The sequence below is a fragment of the Pseudopipra pipra genome, chromosome 3, assembly GCF_036250125.1.
Source record: "Pseudopipra pipra isolate bDixPip1 chromosome 3, bDixPip1.hap1, whole genome shotgun sequence".
Taxonomy (NCBI): Eukaryota; Metazoa; Chordata; class Aves; order Passeriformes; family Pipridae; genus Pseudopipra; species Pseudopipra pipra.
Genome location: NC_087551.1, coordinates 38,055,440 through 38,080,930, shown reverse-complemented (window position 1 = coordinate 38,080,930; position 25,491 = coordinate 38,055,440). Strand labels below are relative to the sequence as shown.

The window sequence follows — 25,491 nt, the reverse complement described above, 5'->3', positions numbered from 1 at the left end:
ATAACTAAATCAGTATATGTTGTAAATTCTTGATAAGGTAGCTTTGCTCAGTAAGAGGTCACTTTCACTCTAAAATGTTCTAGTTTTTGAGTTGGCCATATTTTTCAGTATGACCTAAGGTTATTTTTCAGCTTTATTATTCAAAGTAGGTTTTACAGAATATATTTGTCTTCAGGATTACAAAAGCTGTATATAAAGCCCTATATTATATAGAGTGCATGAAGGCAGACATATAAAACTGTTACCTTTTCTTACTTATGCATTACACGAAATAGAGTGTGTAGCATCTGCTGGTATGATGCAGTCTTTAATAGATTTGGAACAGTGTATTTTTTAGGTGGGTTAGCATACTGGTATCAAGAATCAAGAAAACAATTCTTAGTTGGGGGTTTTAGAAAAGATGATGGGCCAATAAAATGTGGAATACTTGGGAAATAAACCTGACCCAGGAGTGGGAACTCCTACATCTAGCAGAAAAACTGCAAGCAGTCACTGCTGTGGTCAGCTGACCGATTCCAAATATATATGAAAACAGATATGGCTACTGTATGACTACAAGACTTCTTTTAATGTTTTTCAAAGAAAAGCAATAAGACTTTCTGAAATAATCTTATTTCTTGAAGATAGAGCATAATTTTAGTGGCAGAACAGAGTGCTCAGATATGCTCAGCTGCCACGATATCTCTGGAAATATTCAATTTTCCTGTATCAGCCATTGCCATGGTATGATCCCTGTAGAGTGGGTATGGATATTCTCTTTTTTATTTAACCTGTTTGTAGCAGGAAATACACTTTTCTCCCACAAATGTTCTCTCAAGGTGGACGCCTTTAGGTGGTATTTGGCACTTAATGGCTAGAGGCGACCAAAAAGGAAGAAGCTAAACTGGTGCCTTTCATGCACCGTTTTTACACTTGTGATGGACTGCTTTGAAGGAAGAAGTGACAGTAAAGATGCATTATATTGAATTAAATTATAATCTGGTGCATTCTGGGACACTTAACTGAATCCATCATAACTGAATTTTTTTCCTTCCCTACTCAAATAGGAAAATAGGTTGAAAGCAGTTTGCCAATGGAGGGATTAGTACAGAGCAAAATACCAATAACCACTTATATCAGGTGATCATATTAGTGGCCTGTTCCAGAAGTTATAGCAATCTCCAGCTGCTTCAACACCTAATAGTTGTTCCATTTTATCCAGGTGATTGTAAGACTTCGTTGTTTTTATAACAGGAGACTTTCCTTACTTTTTACAGCTTTTTGATGTTTACTCTATACTAATGCAAAAACAGTCACCTGAATATTTTCTTTGGACAGGGACAAATCTTTGAGTGTATATACCATGTTTTCTTCTCTTTCACTGGTGCCACTTGTCATCTTGTGGAAGCAGAATTGTTTCCATCTCTAACTTTTTCTGTCTAGAAAAACAAGAGAGCAAGAGGGTTGTAAATTAAATTTACACTTGAATAATATCCTTTTGATAGTATACAAGATGTGTTAAAGGTGTCATTACATTTGGACCAAACTACAACTGCTTCAGAGAAAATTCTTTCCTTGCAAGACTCTTTTTAATGCCAAAAGGTGATCTGATGCAGGATGAAATCTCTCTTTCTGGGTATAGTAGCTGCCTTATGCTTATCTACTTATTACTTTAAAAAAAAAAAAGGCACTATTACATGCACCTGCCTCATTCAGGGATTCTAAAGATTCTTTTCACTGTGTAATACCCATTATCTATGAACTTATTAAAAATACAGATACCAGAAGTACATTGATTTTGAGGGTTTTTTTCTTCTTCTTCTCTGGACCATAGTAAATTTCTTTTTTAATTGAAAGGAAACTTGTGCCAGAATGGTGATATTTTGATATGGTGTGATAAACTTAGGATAGTATCTTATGCTTGCTCTTTCAAAATGTAAATTGTGGAATATTTTTTCCATTGTTGGTGGGTAAATAATTGTATGTACGCGTGTGTAGAACAGTTGAAATAAAGAAGAAAAGACCCGAAATCAGCAGCTCAAATGATATTCTACCTCATCAGTCCTAGAAATGATAAAAAGAATTATGTCCCATGAATATGACATATGTACTATAAGACTATCATAGGCTGGAACATGCTAACTTCCATTTCTAAGCATTGTTTGACCAAAAGAATTCAAATTACATTTTTCAGTAATAGAATGATTAGTTTTAAAAGTTGTATCCACAGATACTTAGTGAATGTGTTAATGCAGAATGAGATATTTGATTTCACTTCATCAGGGGAGTTTGTGTGCAGTTTGTGTGCAGTTTTTATTCGCTTTTGAACTTTGTCTTTACCAGTCATACCTTGACCTTCAGGATTGAAGTATGAAGAGAAAAAAAGTATTAATGAAATTCTGTCAAAGCTGCAGCGTGTCACCTGGTTTCTTATCCAGAGCAGTGCAAGGCTTTCAAGAAAAACTCTAGCTCAGCCCAAATTCATTCAGCACTGGGCTCAAGCTCACTCAAAAGTGTTTTAAGCCCTCACAAACCTTTTGAAGAATCTGGGCTGAGTTTCAAGTCGGTATTGAGACCTGTAATCAGGCAAGATTCACATGCTCTTCAATTTCCTTGAGAACATTTACCCATCTCTCCCTCAAGTTTTTGTGGTTTACTGGGATTTTTTTCAGTTTCAGCATAACAATGATAGAGCCCCAGTCTCCAAGTAATGATTACTAAATACAATGTTTCCTGCTGCAAACGTCCTGGCACTGCCCACCCTACACAGCAGACTACATTGCTACTAATACAAAGTATTTGCTGCATTGGACAAAACTCTAATCATTGTTGTGACCGCAGAAAGTACAGGGAAATTCCATTTGTGTGTCTTTGCTACAGATTTCACATGCCTATTTTAGTGTATGTTTTTGCGTATTGCTGTTGATTGAAACGTAACAAAAAACCAGTGATTATCTTTGTACCCTAATTATGCCATTGCTTTTCTCTTTTTTGTGAAATTTAAAATTAGGATTTACCTTTTCAGAGGTAGTGTATCTACAATGTAGAAAAATATTTTTAATTATTACTGTAGAGCTATGTGGGGAAAGTGGAATAAAAATAGCTTAAAGGTTTCTTCTTTTTTAGATTTCTATATGAATTTTATACCATTGACATTTGTTACCAGGACAGTTCAGAGCTTCTTCATGTTCCAAAACCTACTGACTCTTGGGAATCCTAAAATTCTCCTTGCAAATTAGCAGGCCAGAAGTCCAGCAGACTGAAAAGGAGAATCAAGTACCAAACTAAAAAGCTTTCAGCTAAAGCCTGCAGATCTTAAATCAGATTTAAGTTGTGTTACCTGAATATCTACATAAATATAAATCTCACCTAAGCACACATGCACAGAGCAGACTGGCGATTGCTTTGCACCTTGGTGATGCCTAAGTTAATGTGCATATCCTCATGAATTTTTTTGTATCAGAATACCCATCTAAATTAAGTGGAATGAGCACAAAATAATTATGGAAAAACATAATGCAAATAGATAATTTTTTCATCAATGTGTCACAATGACAATTTCTTTTTTGTAACTTCCTTCACGTGATCACCAAATGATAATTTCCTTCATATAAAAACAGTCATGTTTTCCATATGGGCCTGCTATAGCTCTAGTACTTCACTAATTGATGTGTGTACACGGAGAGGGAAGAGTTTTTATTTGTAACTGTCAAGCAACTTTTAGAAAAGCTATAAGGCTGAATCCTTCCTGCTCTTCATTCAGCTTTTTCTCAGTAGACAAGTTTCCATATTATTTAAGTTTTTGTAATCATTATTTAAGATCTGTTTTTAAGTCACTTTCATTACTTCGTTGTTGTTTATATTACTGAAAGATTTTTTTTTTTTTTTTTTATTTTCAAAGCTTGCTTTGAGTTTGGTGGGGTGTTTGTGGTTATGGTTCTGGATTTCTTTTCAGTTGGGTTATCAAAGGCCATGTAGTTTTGTTTGTGTGGGTTTTTGCTGGATGGGGTTTTTTTTGTTTGTTTGTTTGCTTTTCTTTCAGAATTGATCTATATGAGTATATCCTCAGGTGGTTTCTGAACATTTTACATGTGCCATATTTACAATTAAAAACATCCTGAAACATATTGATCTTTCACCTTGTTACTAATTATTTGATTGTAATTTTACAGCTAAAATAGACCAAGAAAATGAAGAGAAGTCACTAACAGAAGCACATAAAAGGTAAGAAAGAACAAAGCATAAAACCTTTCTTTGAAAAATATGTTTTTGTAGAGCTTGCTGTATTGGTAACCAGCATTATAGTATTTTTGAACAGTGATAGGAATACACTCAGAAAACTAAGTGATATTCATTTATTGTCAATTTTAATTTGACAAATAGGAAAAAAGTTTGAAATTCTTTAGAGAGATATCGTATGTGACTCCTGTCATTCAGAAAATTCCCCAAACAATCATTATTCATTAGGTAACATTTCTTGTGCTTATAAAATGTTAATTTTATAACAAAGAATGAAAATCTGTTTTTTAATATACTAATGATATGTATAATTAAATGTGCCTTCCTTTGTAGAATTACTAATAGATCTTCAAATACTTCTTGTAGCAAAAAACAAAATACCTCATTAAATTTCATTACAGATGCGTGCAGCTGAGAAAGTTATCAAAATTGGGAACCTCACTGCATTGCATAACTTGTGGTTTCTTCTGATGTTTGGAAGAGTTCTGCAGAAGCAATGTTTAAATGGGACAGATTTTTATCTGTCCCAGCAAGAGATCAAAATATGACCCACACCATTTATAGTCCAGATTTAGTGAAACTGGCAGTCTGTGTTTGTTTTTCTTTCACTAAATATAGCATCATCTTTTTGTACTAGCTGCCACTGCTACTGAATATATACTAATGAATATATCCATTAAATATTCCCAGAATTGTGGAGTGTCTCAATAGGATTCCTGTAAAAGATATAAGTATAAAAGTTTATAGCTTTTATTATGGTTTGTTAGCCATTCTATGGCCTTGATACCCAAATTTGCTGCCTGCAGTAATGTCATAGTGCTGCTGACATCTGACACAGCACCACATTTTCTCTCTGTTCCCTTGGGCCATGTACTGAAGATAATAACTGAAAAGGAAACCAAGAGTTGAGTGTTCCTCTGCCAGAAGAACCTTCCTTCTTACCTGTGAGGAGATGGCGGATCCACCATTGGTGGTGCTGGATCATGATGGAAAAAAATGCAACAAAGGGAATATTGCTTTGGCTTAGTATCATACCTCTTGCTCAAGTATATGAAAGGCATTCCTGACATTTCCTAGCTTTGTTTAGCTGCTCTGTTACATAATTCTTATCCTTAACATTTTCCTTCACGATGAAGCTTTGAGAGAAGATACTGCTATTAGGAGATTTTTGTGGTAGCTGACTGCTCTTTTAAGGAAACTGTTTCTCCTATAAAAAAAGGATTAGACCACAAGTCAAAAACTGACAGAAATCTAACAGCAACAGAATCCGCAATCTGTACAGAAATCTTATGACTTGTCACTATCTTTCGGTGTCTAATTCATTCTCTATTCTACTCTTTTTCCCTGACTAGGCCAGAACCATAATATCAAAAACTTTCTATGGGCTTATTTAGCATCCACAATATGGGACAAGAAAGAAAACTACTCCATAGATTCTTATTTAGCTCGATCTGCTCCTTCTGACTTGTCCTAATTCTTTCTTCTCCTGCAATGTTGAATGTAGCAGCTCCTTTTACATAGTTTGTCAAAGAAGAAAATTCAGCTTCATTGTTTCTCTTTACTGTGAATATCTAGCAAGGATATTCACAGGCACAATCTTTTGTGGAACATATGAGGAATTATGCTAGGACCATATCGGAACAAAGTAATTTTGTACTAGTATCTACATTACATTTTCTTTCTTCCTTCCACCTTTCCACTAAAAGACTTGATTAGATTAGTGGATTTGTTAAAGTACTGAAGACAACTCCATGTATAGTTTTAGTATTATGTGTAATTATTTCACTAAGATCTTTAATTTAGCTTAGAAATAAGATGCCTGGGATCCATTTTGGCAGGCGTGGGTGAAAAAGAAGATGAGAGCTTAAAAAGCTAAATAAAAGATTAGTTACATTTGACTAATCATAGGTAAAATAGCAGTGCATAGGATGACTAGGCAAGCAAGTAGTGCAAGGAAAAGTGATGGATTAGATGGAGCAAAGTTAATGTGATTAATGTCCTTGGATTTTTCTTGTTGAAGTGGATAACTTCAGCCCATGTATAAGTTCAGGTCTACTGCATGAAAGCATTTCTTTACCTTTCATTAAAAACTATGAATTTTCTTCTTTTTTTTTGTTAGTTTGGGCGCAAAATATTAAAGCTGATGTTTCCATTAAAATACGAAAGTCTAAAAGAAAAACTCTTGCATCAATAAGAAAAAATATTTCTGAAATGAATAATGACTTGAAGAAAATGCAGCAATGTGTATTTTTAAAAAGCTCAATTGTGCAACAGATGAACTGAAGTGGAAAGTTAATCTTACATACAAAATGAAGACAAAGAAAATGGAATGTCTGCTCCAGGGACTCCATACAGTGTATAGCTGTTCATTTGTCACAAGTGAGAAAATGTTTAATCAGTTTTGAAATGATGTATTCTTTCTTTATTTATCGTGTTTAGTGACTTTAAGAGTGTCAGTATGTAAAGTGTTTATCCAAGGAATGGATTTCTGGCACATGGATAAAATGAAAAGTGAAATGTTTAGCTCGCAATAGGCATATGTTCCAAGATCTCTCTGAGTAAGTATCCTGAGATGAGAAGAAAGCACACAGGTCTGTGTTTATCTAGCTTACGCAGGCAGACAAGGAAGGCTCCAGCCTGGTATTAACACTGAAGTGACATGGAATGTCTTCACCAAACCCCAAACAATTACATCATTCCTTTAACAATATTGATAAAGTGTAATAAGAAAGAACCTGGCACTTTCCAATTAGATCCTCATTGCTAAATGCTTGAGGAACTGTGAAATACTGTCAAGTTAAAAACACTAGTTTTGGGGGGAGGCAAACGAAGTAAAACAGAAAAGAAAGAGGAGGAGGGGGAAAGAGGTGCTTTTATATTTTAGGAGTTCTCAATTTGGTGCCCTTTCTTTTAACTTTAAATCTGTCCAAGACTCATAGTATATGGTCAAATCACATAGCTGTGTATAACACTTAAATTACTTTATAAATAAAATTTAGCATCTTTAAAAACTGGGAGACACAGTTCTCTTTCCACAAAGGAACAAGAGTTCTCTGTTTTCTGTATTTTCATTTACTTAACTTTAAATATCTTTAATTTTTCAAGATGTGATTTTATTTAAGCAGCAAGAAAAAATTAAAAGCATTATTGTTTCCAGGTATGCTTAATAAAATCTTAGAATGAGATAGACTTTGGTCACAGTATCCACAGCAAGTAGGAACCAAGACTACAACAAAATTGGTGTCCAAATAATATGACAACTAGTGTCTTGTTTACCGTGCTAGGATAAAAGGTAATAACAACAGCAGCAATACAGTTTTGCAGACTTATAATCAGAAATTAATTAGTTACTCTTCTTGCACTTGATTTCTGAAGAATCAGTAGCTAAACAACGTGACTGGAATTACTAGAAACAGCATTACTAGAAACAGTGAAGCTGAAGGTCCTCTGCCTTGCTGCTTGAATAACCCTACAGGAATAGCATGTAGCTTTATTACTTACTTATAATACCTCACCCACTATTGAGTTCTGATCTTCTTGGAGGGCTTCCAGATTCATGTCTTTTTCAGAAGAAAATAAATCCAGACTTGTAACACTGATCTCTCTTCCACTGAAATAGTTAAGATGATTTTTTTTTTTCCTGTTCATGTCTTCTTGGAATAACACCTAGGGAATTATTAAAAAATGGAACTGGAGGTGTTTGGGTTTTATATCTGAGACACAGTCAGATAATCTCCAATTTTTCCTGCTATCTCTCAGTCTAAAAATGAAGCATCAGATTCTAAATTCAGTGCAGTAGCACTGAAAATTACCCAGTTACTTATATTTCATATAATTTACTCACATTTATTATAATTTACTCATACTGCACTCATGTAAGAGACAATGTATGCTGAAAATTGTATAAGAATGCATAATGAGAATATATATATTTCTTTTCTAAAAGATCAAATAGAGGACTTTCTGCCTTTTGACGTAAGTATCAACAGGGGAATTTAGGATGTGTGTGGCTTGGTATGGAATGCTCATCTTTCCATGTCAGGATATTTTTATTTGGTTTATTTATAATTTGCTCCCATTACTTGCACATTCCAGTGATTTTTAGACTTTTAAGTGCTTCCTAAGTGCAGCCTCCCAGGCACCTCTTCTGTTTTCAAGACTTTTAATAATCCAGTTAGAAATGTGTTGTGGCTTTCTTTTGCTGTAGCAACAAAATGACATTAATTTTGAAGAGAAATGTTTACTTTTAAATTCCCTGAAAAAAAAAAAAGATTCTCCTGACACAACAGTCTTTGCAGACTTCCATTGGCTTCACTGAACATGAGACTTGGGGAGGAATAAAGCTTTACACCTGCTTCTGAACTGACAAGCTGATGACACTTAGAGAAATAGCAGACAGTATGGTACAATGGCACTGCTGAAAAGCAACACCTCGAAATGTAGCACCTAAGTCTGGTAATCCTTTAAAACATTAAAAGTTCCTCCCACCTCACTACCCTCCACACAGTGTTTTGGATTGTTTCCAAAAGTGAACTGTAAAGTTAAAGTGAAAATTGAGTTAATGATTGAAATAAACTGGTGAAAAGCTTAGAATGGAGAGAGGTATGTAGTTTAAAAAAAAAAAAAAAGGCAAAACAACAGCACAAAACTTTTAACTGAAAGGCAAGAATATGCTATTGGACTCTGTCTTTCACTACTCTTTGACCATTCATCCTTTGTTGGTTCCTTTACTGTTATGTCTCTCTTCTCGCTGTGTGGCTCCCAGCGTGCAGACTAGAATTGCTTACAGTAATACATTTCAGACTGTAGGTATACATTAGTTGGATCAGCAGAAAATAAATACTTGGTGAGCAAAGGAAATGTGTATAGAAGGAGCTTACAGACTGTTAAACAGTTTGGATCATTCTAGTTTAGTATCCTGTCTCTGACAAAATATCAGGACCTGTAAATATGCAGTAATGGAAACTTAACCAGCAGTTTAGTTATGTCAGAAAGTCTCTACTGAAAAATGGGTAATTAATCTTATCCTGAAAGATGAAGTCCTCGTCCTTTTCTGAAAATATTTGCCAAACAACAGAAGTCCTTAACTATTTGTAGGATTGATTTTGCCTGTAAGAGCATCATCTTTGCTTTTAAAGATGACTGCCTGCTTGCTTAGAAAAATAATTTCATTTTATTAGTTTTAAATTAGTTTGCATTTAATGATAGTGATAGTATGAACAAATGGTAATATAACTTTTAACACACTGGGATACAATTCAGAGATCTAATGTTCTGCAATGTAAACTGATCTTTAAGCAACTTATTCCAAAGTTAATGTAGAAGATTTATTCTTAGATCCCATAGTAAAAGATAAAGGATAATAGTTTAAGGATCAACTACAGTTACACAGCTAAGTAACACTGATCATAATACAGCTAAATAACACCCTAAAAACAATATAGTTAAAATAATTTGATAAACCCAAAACTAATACTATGGCATTAAACTGAGGATTTAAAAAAAAAAAAAAAAAAAAAAAAAAAAAGACAAAAAACCCATGTAGCTAATGTAATGAGTGGAAAAAAATACAGAAAATAAAATATTTCAATGATGCATATTTTTTGGCGTCCAGTTTATGCCCAGCAGGTGGTTTCACTGAGTAGCCTTCAAAAATTCAAGATACTCCTCTCAAGCTGTTGCAGCTGAAATAAAATGCTTGTGTGTGTGTGTGTGATTAGCTCCAGTGCCTCTCCATTGTGCATCAGCTTCTGATTATGTTCAGTAGGATTTTTCTTTCATCATATTTTCCACCTGAGCTGTTTGGTTAGATTGTTTCCTAAGACCTTCATGGTACAGCGTTCACATTTGCAATGACTGTGACTTAAATGTGGATAACATGACTTTTTTACTCTTATGTCAATTTGCCACTACAGTGGATGCTTTCTTGTTGTATGTAAAGATTTACTTTAAGTATTATTATATTATACGGTTTTGTAATGTATAGGCAAATAGAAAAGTAGAACGTCAGGGAGGGGATTTAATTAGGTCACAACTGCATTAACTCATCCAGTATTAATCTGTACGATATAGATCATTCCTTCCGTAACAATTTCCAGGTGATGGAAGACTACCATCCACAAGCCCTTCACAGTGTAGGGCTTGCTTCAGCCTGATACTGAAACTCCACTGTTCTTCTCATACATGGAGATGAAGTGACTAGGAAAAAAAATGCTGTCTCTTTACTCTTCCTCAGTTTTATTTCTCAATCTTGTTGCCTTGTTTCTTGATTGCCTTAACGAGGTAGTTCAGAAGCAGCTGTAGTGGGCCGGATCCCTTCTGCACTATCTTAAATGAATGCTTCTCATGAGATAACATTACACCCCTCTTTTCTCAACTGCTGCCTATAAGATGGTTCTACCTTAATCAGTCTGTTGAGGAGGTGAAAATTCCTTCTTCATCCTAAAGAAAACAACTAGAGAAATGGTCACCCCAGACCAGAAACACCATTAAGCCTTTGTGTAATCCTAGGAAGGGGTGGGAACAACTCCAGACATGAGGCAGTGCTCCCAGGCCAAAGCAGTATGGTTTATTTAGCTTTGCTTGTATGTGTGAATATTGAGTATTCACAGATCCAGAGTGATATGGTTATTTAATACAATATTTCTTATAATTCCAATGGCTGCCACCTTCTCATTTAGACTTAATACTTTAGAAAATGCTGCCCATTTTCTCTACTCATCTATACCAAGATACTGTCACCACGATGAAGGGAATATATTGGGATAACTTGGTAGTTGAATCTTAAATGCTTAACATTTGAAAAATGCATGTAAAGACCTTTTCGACCTGACAGTTCATCAAGACAGATATTGAAGTCTTTCAACTTTCTTTCATAGTATTTTCTTGTAATTGACTCTGAGCATATGAAAGCCCCCATGAAAATAGTTGAGTTTTCAGCAAAGGCTGGATTACTTCAATTCATAGTTGTGCTGGCCTATGGTGATATTAGTGGATGCATGTTAAGAAGAGAGCTCTTGAACATTGAATTAAGTAAGAACACTCTACAGAGCAACCTCAAAGGGTTAAGATGAAAGTGTATCACAAGACATTTAAAATTCTCTAATACCCAACTATTTCAGGGCATTTTTATTCTATAATTTTTAAAGAATAGAAACTGAATTCTAAGTTTGACTTGAGCATCAAAATGGAAAAGAGAACATGATTATGCCCAAAACCCTCTGTACATTAATTTCACTTGCTATATTTAGAGTGTATTTTTGTCAATTCATATATATAAAATTTAATCTCTACTGAATGATATTCTTAGAGCATGGGTTAATATTATGTGTACCTGAAATTTGTTAAACTATGTGTATGGTTTCTGTCTAGATATCTAAATAATCTGTTGTAGATTTAAGACAAATTATTATTTCATTATATAATTGTTATTATTATCTTTGTAGATAAATCTGACCTTTCCTTTGCATGAATTTCAGTTATAAAAATGAGCCATACCAAGAAAGCAGGCACATTACAAGGCTGAGGTCGATGTCAATAAATTGAAAAAACATAACAGTATTTAGTGTACAACAGTTTTGCACTACTTCCGTATGTAATTATAACCTCTTTAAGAAATAATGATTGCTCAGAAAGCCTCCATTGTGCTAGACAATAAAGATGAGCTGTGTTAATAGAAATATTTGATGTCAGGTTGGGCTTTAACATGAGGCATTTAGCTGTTTCTTACAGCACTGAGGCTAGGAGCTTGTGTGTCAGATCACTGCTGTTGAAATTCATTCTACCGCTCTATTCTGTGTCTACCGGCAAAGTCTTATTTCCTCAATTTTCTAAGGGTTATTTAATATGTTTGAAGCTCATATGTTAGTCTTTTTAAGAGAGGAAAATAGTTTTCTCTTGGATATGTTGCTGGGCCTGATTTTTCAGTGCACACAATTAAATAACATTGTTTTGCACATGCTTATATTGTCTATGGCCAGTTTAGCACAGATCTATCCATGTGCCTACATAGCAGCTTAGCTATGATACCCACACATAAAATTAAAAGCATTAAACTCCAAGAAAGAGAGCCTATACGTTCCTGCAAAGTGTTCAGATTACATGGATTACAACTAGCACCAATGCATCTAGGGAACTGTAACTACCTCAAGCCAAGTTTTTGAGAGAGAATTTGAACCAGTTTAAAATTATTTTAAAATGGCTTGAAAAAGCACATGCAAATTAAAAATGCATTTAAAGAGTCATGTTAAAAATGTGTTGGTTTTTTTTTCTCATAGTGGCCTGTTAAAATACAAATGTCAGACACAAAAAAGAACACAAAGTTAGTTCAGTTTCTAATGTATTCTCTCAATTCATATTTTAATCTGAATAATATTCTTGAACAGAGACTTAACCTTTAAATATGCACAACAGAATTTAGCTTCACATAAACCCCAAATGCTGGGTGAACTGTAGATAACAAGTGCTTTGTATGTGATACAATGAAGGTAGCAAAAATACTTCTAACCTACATTTCCTGACCTTTGATTTTCAAATGGAAAGAGGCTGACTCAGTCTATGCAGAATGACTTTTTAAACACTGTATTTTTTTTGTCATCAGAAAAGTTCTGTCTTCCAAGATAGATCCTTCCTGAGGAAATTTAGCACCTAATCCTATTATTTGGCAAATTTCATCATACCCAACCAATATACCTTAATCTGGACCTGATAAAATTATTTTCTAAATAAAAAAGATTGTGAAAATCTCATTGCTCAAATTCACTTTTCAACAGAAGTATAATTTAATTTAGTTATGGCTGTATTATGTTGCTGCTTTGTAACCTTCTGTTACGAAGCACTTTGCTCATGAAACACAGTACCAAAGAAATACTCACCTATTGAATCAAGTAAATATAAGGCTCTGGAATAACAGTTTAAACTGAGGTTGAAGTGGTAATCTGATATGTGAAGGGTTTATTCATTGTTAGCACCATAGGATCATCAGTCTACCTAAAATTTTAGTTCTCACAAAATGTTTGAGTGCAAAGTTATACTCCTAGTACCTATTGAATTTAAGTCTGTGTCACAGTCTGTGCTCTGCTTCAGTTAGTGGGTCTGCTGCCACCCGTATAAAACGTGGAAGGTTCATTTGTGTTACTAATCAATATGTACAGTTGATAATATTGATCATTGTAGATGAACATTAAAGCTGTAAAACATTCCTAGTACCGGGAGGGAGGGTGTAAAAATTCTCATGAACAAGACAGACCGGCCTATCGAAATATTTTTTCTGTTCTTCCCCTTGGATGCTTTTTGTTGGGCTTTTGTTGGGAGAAAAAAAAATGGTACTTCAAAGGTACAGGGATTTTTTTGGTTGTTATTGAAGCTATTAATGTTCATATGTTGGAGCAATAAAAAACTTTTCTGTTTAATATGAATTTATAGGAGGCAAGGGACTAGAGATGAGGGAGATGGCTTAGGATTCAAAACATTGCAAATGTTTGGCAGGTTTTTTTTAGAGGAAAGGAAAAATCTCTTGAGACCTTTGTTTTTTAAGGAACAATATTACAAAATATGTAGTTACACAATATAAATTGGCAAATGAAAGAAGAGATTAATGGTTCTGGCAGCTAACTGAAGCTGGCATATTATCTCAACTTTCTTTTTAATATAAGAAAGTTTCTTTTCTTCCTTAATAAAAAGGGGCAAAAATTAAAGAACAACAAGAAATTTCTTACCAGCATTTAAGTACTAGATATCTTGAATGAACCTATATTTACTTTTATATTATCTTACTTGTAATTATGCAGCACAAGGGACTGCACTGAGGAGAGGCAATGATAATTTAAAAAAAAAAAAAAAAAAAAGAAGGTGAAGAAAGTGATGTGAAGTTATAGTGCAGAGAAGGACCCTCAACAAAATACAGTCTTCTCAGGATACTATGTCCATAAAGTTTCTTGCAATCTTGTGCTATCTCAATAACCAGGATACTGATTCTGTTTCATTTTACATAGCTTTGTGTTACTTTGTTGAACTGCTTGATATTCTGTCTTAAGACTAACTCTCATTAGTGCTTTCAGATGTTGAGTACGCAAAGACAACACATACAAAGTCTTGGCCACTTTATAAAAGAAAATAAGAATTAATATGATGATTCAAATGATTAGCTTTTCCACGAAGCAAGTACTGTTACCTATATATTGTACTCATCTTCCCTATGCAGGCAACAATTCAGAATCAACACTGAACAGGCTTATATTCCCACCAACTTGTTTTGGCTTTAAATACAACTCATGTCAGATTTAAAGTAGTAGGAGGCACATACAGTCTTTTCTTTCCCTTTTACCTTCTTTCTTTTAGTACACTATGCTTAGTTCCAAATTTTATTTGTGAGTTTAATCAAACTAAAATGCACCTTAGCAGCTCCAACCTGACTTAGAACTGCTTGTGAAACACAACTGCTTCACAGAACTAACATAGTACCACCACTAACAGTACCTGTTCTTAATCTCAAACGTACATAAATAATAATGCTTAGCAAATTATAAAGGCAAACCTAAATAGCCAAGAATATCCAGGTTTGAACTGCAACCAAAATATGTAGTCTGTTAAACAATGTAGAGTTGTAGAAACACTTTTTTCTGCTTTTAAGCCCACATTGAAACAACCCTTTACCTTTGCATGTGATTTAGTTTGCTGTATGGGGAAACTGGATGTGTGTTGGTGCGTATGTCCACCATTTCTCAGAAAAGTCAGCCAGGGCATGTCTGTACCTATGGTTACTTTGCTATTTTTTTGACCACAGAAGCCTGACCAAATAATGCTGAGATGAGCCTACTCTGTCTGTTGCTTAGTATTGTTGATTTGTCTCCTTATTACTTTCTTTTTCCTTTTTTTTTTTTCCAGCAAAGGAAGTATTTTTGTTGTTTCCAGCTGCTCTATATCCTCTCCCTCTACTTTGTGTGATCTACTGCGTACATTTGCATACATACGCGCATGTGTACGAACATATGTTATACATGTTTATAAACTGGCCAATGCATCACAGACAGAAGACTTGAATCTGAATCACTGTCTGCAACTTTTTGCTAACTGGTTTCAGAATGGAATGGAAAAAAATGCTGAATAATCTATAGCTGCTCTTAAAATATTCCTAATGGATCAGATCTATTAGCTAGAAATGCTGTCAATGACCCATTTGCAATGTGAATAATTCTTTTCTTTCTCATGTGATTAAATTTGGTTTGGCTGTTATTACATCCATTCCTTTCTTCCCTCCAAACAGAAAAATCACTTTCATAGTCTCATAGTTGTACACAAGGGAGCACAGAGAAAAGTCCAGTGATTCATTCATCAAATTTCCACATTTGAGTAAGAGTAAGCAGTGAGTTCAGACATCTCAGTCTGCAATAATTTTTCTGAATTACATGAACACTTGAACCAAGGAAATTAGAAGACAAAAAAGGGAGAAAAGGAACTAACTATCTTAATCTTATTTCCTTACTTACTTGTCAGGGATGAGCAACTCTTACATTGTTTTGAGAGAGTTGATGCTATTTAGTTCTCCTTCAGGGTCGATATGAGGGATATGAAACCCAGTCCAAAAGCTGTTTAAAGAATTCTGGCTTTTGCCATGTCAGGCTAAGACAGTGGTGTGATCATCACTGGCTTATTTTTAATCATGCTTGAAAAGTCAGGCTGTTTGAAGCAAAGGCAGTGACCTCCTTTACCTCTTTTAATCCTGGAAAATAACTTGCATGCCCTTCCTTCCCTCTTCCATGACTGCAAGATCTTTTCTAATGCACGTTCTTTTCCTTTAAGAGACTCAGGAATCATATGGAAAACTAGGAACATTTTCACTTAAGAAATGGACACTAAACAAGCTTTGCAATACTTGTTTCATAATAAATGATTAATTTTGCAGATAGATTAAATGAAAGTTAGAGAGGTCAGATGAGTTTCTCAGGGTTGTATGCTGCAGAAATTAATTTGGGTATAGAAACAAAAGACTTTTGAACTCTAGTCCCTTATTTGATAAAAAAATGCTATTACTAGTCAGGACTATCAACAGTGGTATTTGCAGATGTTTTGTTTCAAAATGTGCTAAAGAATCAATAGGAACATTTGATTGGGCTGCCTGAGAGAAAAGCAACAGAGAAAAGATATTTACTGCCTGGCTGAAGTTTGAAAGGACGGTGTCTAGTCTTGGGGCTATGGCAATGTCATCCAAATTTCTCTTGGTATTTAAAATGTATGTCCCCTCCCAAAATCAGTTTTGAGATATGTCTAGTTTGACATATGTAAACATTTCCATTTCAGATATTTAAAGACCATGGTAACAGAGAGGATTTACTGCTGTCCATGTTTTATTATTTGATGCATTTGGATTCACTTTGTTTGCTTTGTCTTTCATGTGTGAATTTCACCACTTTGTCTTGCAGTACAAAAATGACAGCATCAAATGTATAGCAAGCAGGTTTCCGTATGTCATCTAAACACACTCTAAAAAACCTGCTGAATAAGGGTAGACCTCTCTGGTTGGAAGAAATATAGTAACTGTCTTGACTGTTTGATCTCTATGTATAGCAAAAAAAAAATATTTGATTCATGGAGATTTGTGCCCTGAAGTATTACTGTGTTGCAGCTGATGTCTTGTGCATTGTTACTGGGCATTAGAAAGGTGTGACGTGTTAACAATGACAACCTGCTATGCTGCTGCTGCTTCACATTTCACAGATGGCTTATTTCCCTTACCTCCCAGAGTAACTGTCAGGGAGGCAAACAACCTGTATGAGCATTTCTCTTCTTTCTATAAACCTAGTAATTACCTTACAGCTATTAGACACAGCTGTATGCAGGTGTAAGGTTATACCGGCTATACAAGTGTTCTTCAGGGAGATTTTCAGTCACCAGAGGAAAAAAACATTGGCTATCTCCTTCTCCTCAAAGAGGATAGTTGCAGTAATCGAAGAGTTAGTACTGTTTATCTTTTTTTTTTTTTTTTAATTGAGCATTCTTCTATGCAGTATGAATTTTATTTTGATTGGCTTCCTGTTTCTTGGGATGTTTTCCTGTGATGGAATTCTGGCTTGACGGTCATTCACCATCAAATTCCTTTCTCATTATTCTCATTTGCAAAATATTTTGAAGACACATTTCTCAAAACAAGGCTTCTTATTTGAATGTCTTGTCTTTCTCTGTTCTGTAAACCATTAGTGGCCTTTATTCATAGAACTTAAATAATAAGCCATTGACTGAGCTGATGCCTCCAGATTTGTCTCTTGTTCTTTATTCCTCATGTTCCTTCAAAAATATTGTCAGTTCATTCTGAGTAGTCAAATGAGACTTTGATATGACTCCCCCACTAGCCAGCTTCAGAACTGTAAATCCAGGGGAAGAGACTGGAAGGAAAACCAAAAGATCTCCCTGATATATTTGCAGTCTTGCAAAAAGTTAAAAATATGTGACAGTAGGCAAAAAGTTTAAAACCTAGTGCAGCTGACTGATGAATGTCAGGGATATTCTTTTTTGAGGAATTATGTGAGATCACAGGATAGATGATAAATATTTTCCTCAGTATAAAACTGGGGGGGAAATGTAAATAGGTAAGCAAAATGGAATATTTAAATCAGTAGTATTATTCATCTATAAATAATTTTTAACAAACAATAAATTCAGCCACAAAAAAAAAGGTATTCTATGTATTAACCAAGCACTGACTTACAGAACATAGTGCCATGGTAGGCTAACTGAGAGAGCTGAAGAAATGACATGCTCAGGTAAAGTGACATTTGAGTATAAATGCCATGGTTTTAAAAATTAAAATGTTTTCTGTATTTTTCTGTGCTACAACTTTGTTGCTCAACAGCTTCAATTTGCTTCAGCAGATGAAAACACGAAATACAAATAAAGAGGAAAAACATATAGAATTTGATTGGTAAACTAATGTTAATTTTTTAAGCTCTAGGCTTTTTTTATTGAGAAATAGGATAATGTATGTAGATATTTATTTTTCACGTTGGGGAAAACAACTGGAATATTGGGTTTTGAGAACTAGGACAGTTTCATGGAGACTTTGTGAGATTGATTCTTCTGAATGGCTGAATCTTTGTATATTATTGTCACCATCATAGTCCATGAATGAAGATACAACTTCTGTGACTAAAATGACATTTCCATCTATTTAACTGGAATTGCATTTTTTCCCCACAATTACAGTGATTAAAACTATGATGTATGTTTCATAGAAAATTACTACTGGAGTCAATGAGTAGTAATAGATCAGTGAACAAAGCACTTACAATTATATTTCAAGATACAGTTTTCCACTGAATTTTTCATAAAATTAAAAATTCTCCAGGGGCTGCTACATTGAGCTTCAGATGGGGAAAAACGTTCTTAAAATGTCCAGTATTTGCAAAACATTAAGTGAAAAAATAAAATGTAATAATACTTAATCAAACAAATATTTTTACATAATTATTCTTTACCTTCCTGTAACATTCCTGAAATAAAATAGAAGCATTTCAAACACAGAAATATGTTAAGTTTAGTTGCAGTCACAATTCTCACTCAGTGTTGGAAATATGACCTTTGCGTTTCAGCAGTGTTCATACTTGGGTAGATTTTGTGTTTACTATATTAGTTTTACATTTGCTGTGCTGAGAAGAGATTGTCAGATTGTTCTGGTAGAGTCACGATGGGCACCTGTTTTCTGGCACAGCTGCTCCCGGCCCAGTTTTCTGTTGTGTCATTTCTTGTTTAGTACACAGCAGGTTTGAGTTTTAATATTTCTGTGTAGGCTCCAACCTAAGCTATTGTGTTGTAGTATAGATCCAGCAGAACTCAGAGAAGTTTATTTACAGTCCTTTATAGGCTTTCACTCTGTATTTTGGTAACAGCTTTAAACACAACAGAAAAGCAGCATATGGGCAGGTGTGGATATCTGGATTTGCAAGGCTGTTGACAGTGAATTCACTACAGCTTTTGAAATGGAAAATACTTTGATCAAAACCTGAACTTATGATGAATGCCAGATCCCAACTGCACTGAAGAATCATCTTCATATACCTGCCTGTATATGAAGAGCTCAGAACTGTTATGATTTTGAATTCTTTCATTTTAGGTCTGATACCAAGAATGATTAAATACTATGTCAATGTTAAGTAAGAAAAAAAAAATTACATCAGTAAGGACTGTAACATTTGCTGGTTTTGCTTTCTTTGACAGCTTTTTGGAAACTACAGCCTATTTCTGTATGAAACCAAAAATGGGAGAGAAAGAGGTGTCCCCACACTCTTTCTTCAGTATTTGGCATGAATTCAGTTCTGACTTCAAAGACTTCTGGAAGAAAGAAAACAAACTTATTCTTCAAGAAAGGTACATTTATTTGTTTGTTCAAAGGCTTTTCTCAAAGTGTGCTATTAGAAGCAATTGCACAGAAACCAGTCAGCTTCACTTCACTGGCACACAACCTATTGAATGTCTTTTGGAGTTTTCTCAGACTTAGTTTTTTTTTTAACAGATCATGACACCCACCCCCACCACGCCCAAACCTCCATACACCATAAATTTTGAATGGGATTTTAATACCAGTTTGTGCTAGAGTTTTTGGGTCCCTTACTTGAACAAGGTTTTTTGGCAGAGCATGCAACTACTATGCTACTATGAGACCAAAGAATGGGAAACTTGTTTCAGGTCTGAAAGTTGATTAAATATTTTCCATTAGCATATTTAGTCAAAGAAAGTCAAGGCATCAAGACATGGCATATTGTAAATATTTGTCAAATGATGTTGGGAAAAGGAAGACAGAAGGAATAATTGACCCTGCATTAAAAAAAAGGACTCTAAACTGTACAGCAAATCACAGGCCATGGACACAAGCACATGTTGTATATATGGCATAAAGAAATAAGACAGCAGTTTTGAAAAATCAGCCATGCTGTCTGGTCCATGTTTAAGAGGAGTTACGAAGTTTGCTTTCATCTGCGTGCAGACAGTCCATAGTGGTCACCCTTTGTTTAAAAAATTATGCCAAGAATTAATCAGTTGTTTAAAAAGTAATAAATGCCATATAAGGACAAACTAAACAAATACAAACATGAAAATTCTAAGCACTGTTGTATAAACCTACAACTGTTAGCAACTTGACTGATCTTGGTATACAGATAGTGAAGTTACTTCTGAGCCTAAATATTAACACAATTGAAGCTTTACATTCATTAAATGATTGACATCAGTCCATTATTAGATAAATTGACAAGTACAGGCCTCTTTTTCAAGCATACTCATCCTATGTAATTGTCACAGACATAAGATTACTGGTTTAGGAAGTTATTGAAAACTTTCCTTAGGCACCAACACAATCAATGTTGTGTATACCATATATATTTGCTGTAAGTGGATACATTTTGGAACAAGCAGTCTCACAGATAAGAAAACTGGATTCTGGTACTATTGCAAGAACATAGTGAGAACGTTAACTCAGTACAGTAGCTCTCTAGGGACCTATTTAATTTTACTGACTGTCTGGCTTAATTTTATGTAATTAAGTATATCTTTTTGAAACCGAGTTGACACTTAAATACTATTTTTAGTTTCCTATGCAGGGATTTTGCTGCCTACTTAATACAGGTTAATTTAATTTTGTGTATTTTATTGGACAGGATTTAATAAAAATGTCCTTTTATTTCAAAATACTAATCTATTTTTCTAAAAAGATTAAAAAAACCAGAAAAAACCCACCAACAAAAAAATTGTCCAGAGAATTCTCACTACAAAATATTTTTCTTTTAAGACATTAACTAAATAAGCACAAAACCTCTTCCTTCTATTTTTCTTAAACACCTAAAGCTTAAGAGAATGATATGTGATTCTATAAGAGAATGGGCTGTAATACAATCATGTAACACTCTCTCAGTTCAATGTATGTGTATACTAAGAGGATGTATTGAAGCAGCAGAAAAAACGTTGCCTGCCAGCTTGTCCCTTCTAGGACAAGGGTGTTTTTTAGCCTGAAAGGAACTGAACGTGTATAACCTACAAAATAAAATGGCTGCAGGTGCAGGATGTGACAGGGAAGCGAAAGCGCAATGAGGAAGACCTACAGTGGGAAAAGAAACTGGGAGATCCCTAGTAAGAACAGCAGGGAGATCCAAACCCAGACTTGGAACTGATGGGTTGAAAGAGGCTCTCCCAGGAGTTCAGACAGGAATGTGTAACTTCAGTCCAGGAAGTCACTAAAACTGAAAATGATACCTCTTGAAAATCACAGGTAGATTTTTGTTTTGAATTTTAATTTTTACATGTCTTATCAAGTTTAACTCTTCTGCTCTATTTAATTTGGTCAGGTGAGGAAGGATTTAGGCTTAGGAAACCTTTGATGTCTTGGTTGTGCTCATCTCTCAAAAATGTTTGGCACCGTGCTTTGTCGGGTCTGGCAAGACAAGCTCTCTTCATTACATTTTAGGAATTAAAATATTTTTGTCAAATTGCCAGCAAGAGTAACAATTTTCCAAACAAGAAATTTTCCCAAAAATGAAGAATCTTTTTTGGTTAAACAACTGTCTTATCAAAGCCTTTGCACAGAAAATTCTTTGCCTCCAATCATAGTTCAACAGGATATGTGAAGTTGTCTTTCAGGCTTTTTTTTTTTTTTTTAGTTTTACATTTCTGCCTCTCTTAGTAAAAAACAAGATGCTGTGATATGAAGGTGTCTTGATATTGAGAGGTCAAAAGAGAAAAATCTCGATGGAAAAATACATGTTGCCCAAAGGTGTAAGAATGTACAACATGATAGGTTTCAAAATCTCAGTCTAGATCAACAGGTGTAGGTGACAAAAATCTGAAATCCATCTATTGCCACTGAAATACAATTATTTATTTCAAGAAAATAGATTTTTCCCTTTTGCTGACGTTCTTAGGTGTTTTTCTACTGCAGAAGCTGAAGAGCAGGGTAGAACTTAAATGGTCAGAGAAACTTTCTGTAGTTATTCATTAGTGGCAAAATCAAGTGACAGAAATGGTGAGACTTTTTAAGGGACTGTGGTATGACATCTTTGGTGAACTAATAACCAGGTTTCTTCCTCATGAAACAAACTTTATTTACAATAATTATTTATAAAACGTATAACTTTATTCGCTTTTTTTATTTCAATCACCTTTCTCAACCCCTGGTTGGTTTGGGGTTTTCTTTTGCCTCTTCTCCCTTCACTTCAGTGTTCAGTTTAACAAACTTTAATACTGTGGGCAATGTTTCTAGAATATTTTATACCCCAGTTTCCATATGGACTGTTAATAGAGGCTGTTCCTTATTTAGTGTCTGCAAATATGCGTCACACTGTTTTACAATAATTTACCCAAAAAGATTTTCGTAGATGGTATTTTCCTAAGGTGGTACTATTTTTTGTTACCAATAGATTAAATGTGTATGTTTTAAAGAAAGCAGTCAGCCAATTCTTATTTTAATCACTTTTGCCTTGGTATTTCAACTTGCATATTGGTTTGCCAGGCATTTATATGCAAAAGATAAATATTGAAGTGTGAGACTTTGTATTTTCTTACTGGAGGATGAGAAAAGAAATATGATGCAAAGTTAAAAACAATTTTTATAAAGTTTTCTATGGCTTTCACTCTTCCCTCACTTGAAGTAAAGCAGAACTGGAAAATACTAGCTGTAGAGAAAATTATGCATGATAAACTGTGAAATACAGTAGCAATAAAAAGAAAAATGCACCTGAAAATTACAATAGAAGTATAGGTCTGCCAAAAGGTCTTCTGAACAGTACTATTTCTCGTGGTCACACTATACTTATGGCTAACTAGACCATTTCAATAGAAATTGATATCTGGGTTATTTATAAAGTTCTTGAAAATATTTTGTGGAAGTTGAAATTTCTAATGCTATGTCTACCATAAATATGTATCCCTTTAAGTGAAAATTTTCAAAGTAGTATTAATTCTTTCTGATTAAGCAACTTTAAGAAAAAAAACACAAACCAAAACAAACCAAAACAAACCAAAACAAACAAAACCAAACAAAACCAAGAAAACAAAACAAAACAAAAACAACCAAAGGAAATCCACAATCAAACTTACTGGGATGTGTTTTGATTTTTTAAAGTTGTCATTATCATTGTCCTTTGATAATTTATTTAATGTCTCTGGCAGTCTATGGTTTGCATTCATACTTTGCAAACTCTTGAAAGGTTTACTGTCAGTATAGCCTGCATTTTATGCTTGATCAGCAAGAAAGACTAGAAGAACTGATGTGTTTTCCCTAGTATTTTTTCATTGTTGTTTCAAAAGACAAAGTATGATTTTGAACTTTGCAGTCTTCCTGTTCAGCATTTCATTATCTATACATGATTTTCAGATGCTGCGTGCCCATTGATGCACATTGTTTTCTGAATACACAGAGACAGATAATACACAGCTGCAGTAACAGCTGTGCAAAAGTCTCACCTTCATGGGAAAAATCTTAGGTGATCACATCACTAATCTACAAATACCTCTTTTTTTTCCTTCTGTAGTGAGAGCAAGTGTCTTGTACAGTCTGACTTATAAATATATTAACCCGTTTTTCATTAATATCTTTCTTTCAGTCCCACCTTGTTTTCTTTATATTTCTGAGTTAGATGTATTCAACCTTAACTGCACTATTCCAGTCTAGCACTTCTGCGAGAGCAAGAAATATTTTTATTTTTCTTTACATCCAGCAAAGGCCTGCAGAATCTGTTGCTCAGACTCTACCATTTTCCTAGGAACCAGGAAAAGGTACTCTGTCCTGGGAATGAAAAGAAAAAAGTGCTCATGAGGCAACACCTAACATAACCAAAGAGGGAAGTCTTGAAATGTTATGGTAAATAAAAAAAAATAAGCTACTGCTGGTCATGGCAGCATATCAAATATGGAATATGTGAATCCTTCATAAAAATACAATTATTTGTCAGAAATCTCATATTGTTATGGACAGCAATGATTCATCTTTAGGACTACAGCTTCGTCTTTTCTTTATGGCCATGAAATACACCCCGGCTGTCAAAGGCTAGTATCAATATCTTTAGGTAGTAAATGCCAGTTCAGATCTCACTAGAAACAGGTCAGTAACATGGCAGAAACTCATATGCAGGGTGCAGTTTCACCTTCCCTTTCTTTGGGTACAAGGGAGGTGCTTACACTTGTTTGTTCACTCCAGTTCTGGATATATTTCCATTTCTTCAAATTGTTTGCTGTTCCAGAGGGCCTGTGCAACTTTGCAAAGATTTACCTTATACTACCTGTATTTCTACACAGGAGAGCGGAAGGGGGGAAGAGAGAGAGGGACAGCTATAGGTACCCTGTAAATGTGTGTGTAAGGTATATATTGCTTGTAATATCAGTCAGGTCCTTGCCTTTATGAGGAGGCATGTAGCTGAACAGAGACTGTGTCAGGTATGCCAGCAGAGGAGAGTTCTTAAGCAGGATCAACGTGATGGTAAAATTCTGTAAGTCCCTGATATCTTGCATCACACTAATCTTGAGAATTTCTTCTGGCTGATTTTATTCAGCTCTTTAACTCCCACGATAAATCTTTGACACATTAAAAGTAATCTATAAACTCAAAAAAATGCACTCGTCTCTCAAATGCAGAAGTTGCCCATTCCCGTAAGAATAGCAGTTAAGCTGGCACCTGGTGTGTCACACTGTGTATATCTAGATGAAAGGGAGATTCCTGGCCAGTGTGTCTCCACAGCTCATTGATCTCCCTCTGCAGAAAGACTGGTATGTCTCCCTACAGACTCCTCGGCAGGATGATTTAAAACTTGCTGTTGAGCAATTTAAAGTCTGGCATTGGATATCTGTACATCGCACAGTGAGGAGCATATTGGTAAGTTGCCACTTCTGCTTGCAGAGGAGGGCATTAAATCCCATAGCACAAGCAATGTCCTCAGAGTAATTTAAGGGATATTTTGTTAGCGCTCATAATATGAACCAGTGAGTCAGACTTGAGACTGAGAAATCGAGGGACATGGGAATAGGCACTTGCAAAGAAATACAGAAATGGAAGAAAAGAGAAGAAAAATGTATATGGAGTTGCAGCATGAGAGGGAAATGATGAACATGGGGGGTATGTTTAGTGGGGTCACATTTTGCTTGGCATGTTCTTGTAATGCCAACTAAAAACTCCAAGCGTTATGTTAGTAAGTTGTCATGGGTAGATACATTTTCTGACTTGGGAACTTTAATCTCAATGTCTTTGTTGCATTCTAATCAATTCAGTTGAATTCTGGTGGGCTTGGATTTACAACTCATAGT

General features: G+C 34.8%; 1 protein-coding gene across 2 annotated transcripts in view; it reads left to right on the top strand.

Moving 5' to 3' along the window:
• FMN2 (formin 2) overlaps window positions 1-25,491 on the top strand; it is a 158,331-nt gene that overhangs the window by 121,691 nt on the left and 11,149 nt on the right. For both annotated transcript variants that reach the window (XM_064648704.1, XM_064648703.1), the window contains 2 exons: window positions 4,152-4,203; window positions 19,426-19,575. In XM_064648704.1, the coding sequence (XP_064504774.1) occupies window positions 4,152-4,203; window positions 19,426-19,575 (202 nt within the window). The remainder of the gene's footprint in view (window positions 1-4,151; window positions 4,204-19,425; window positions 19,576-25,491) is intronic.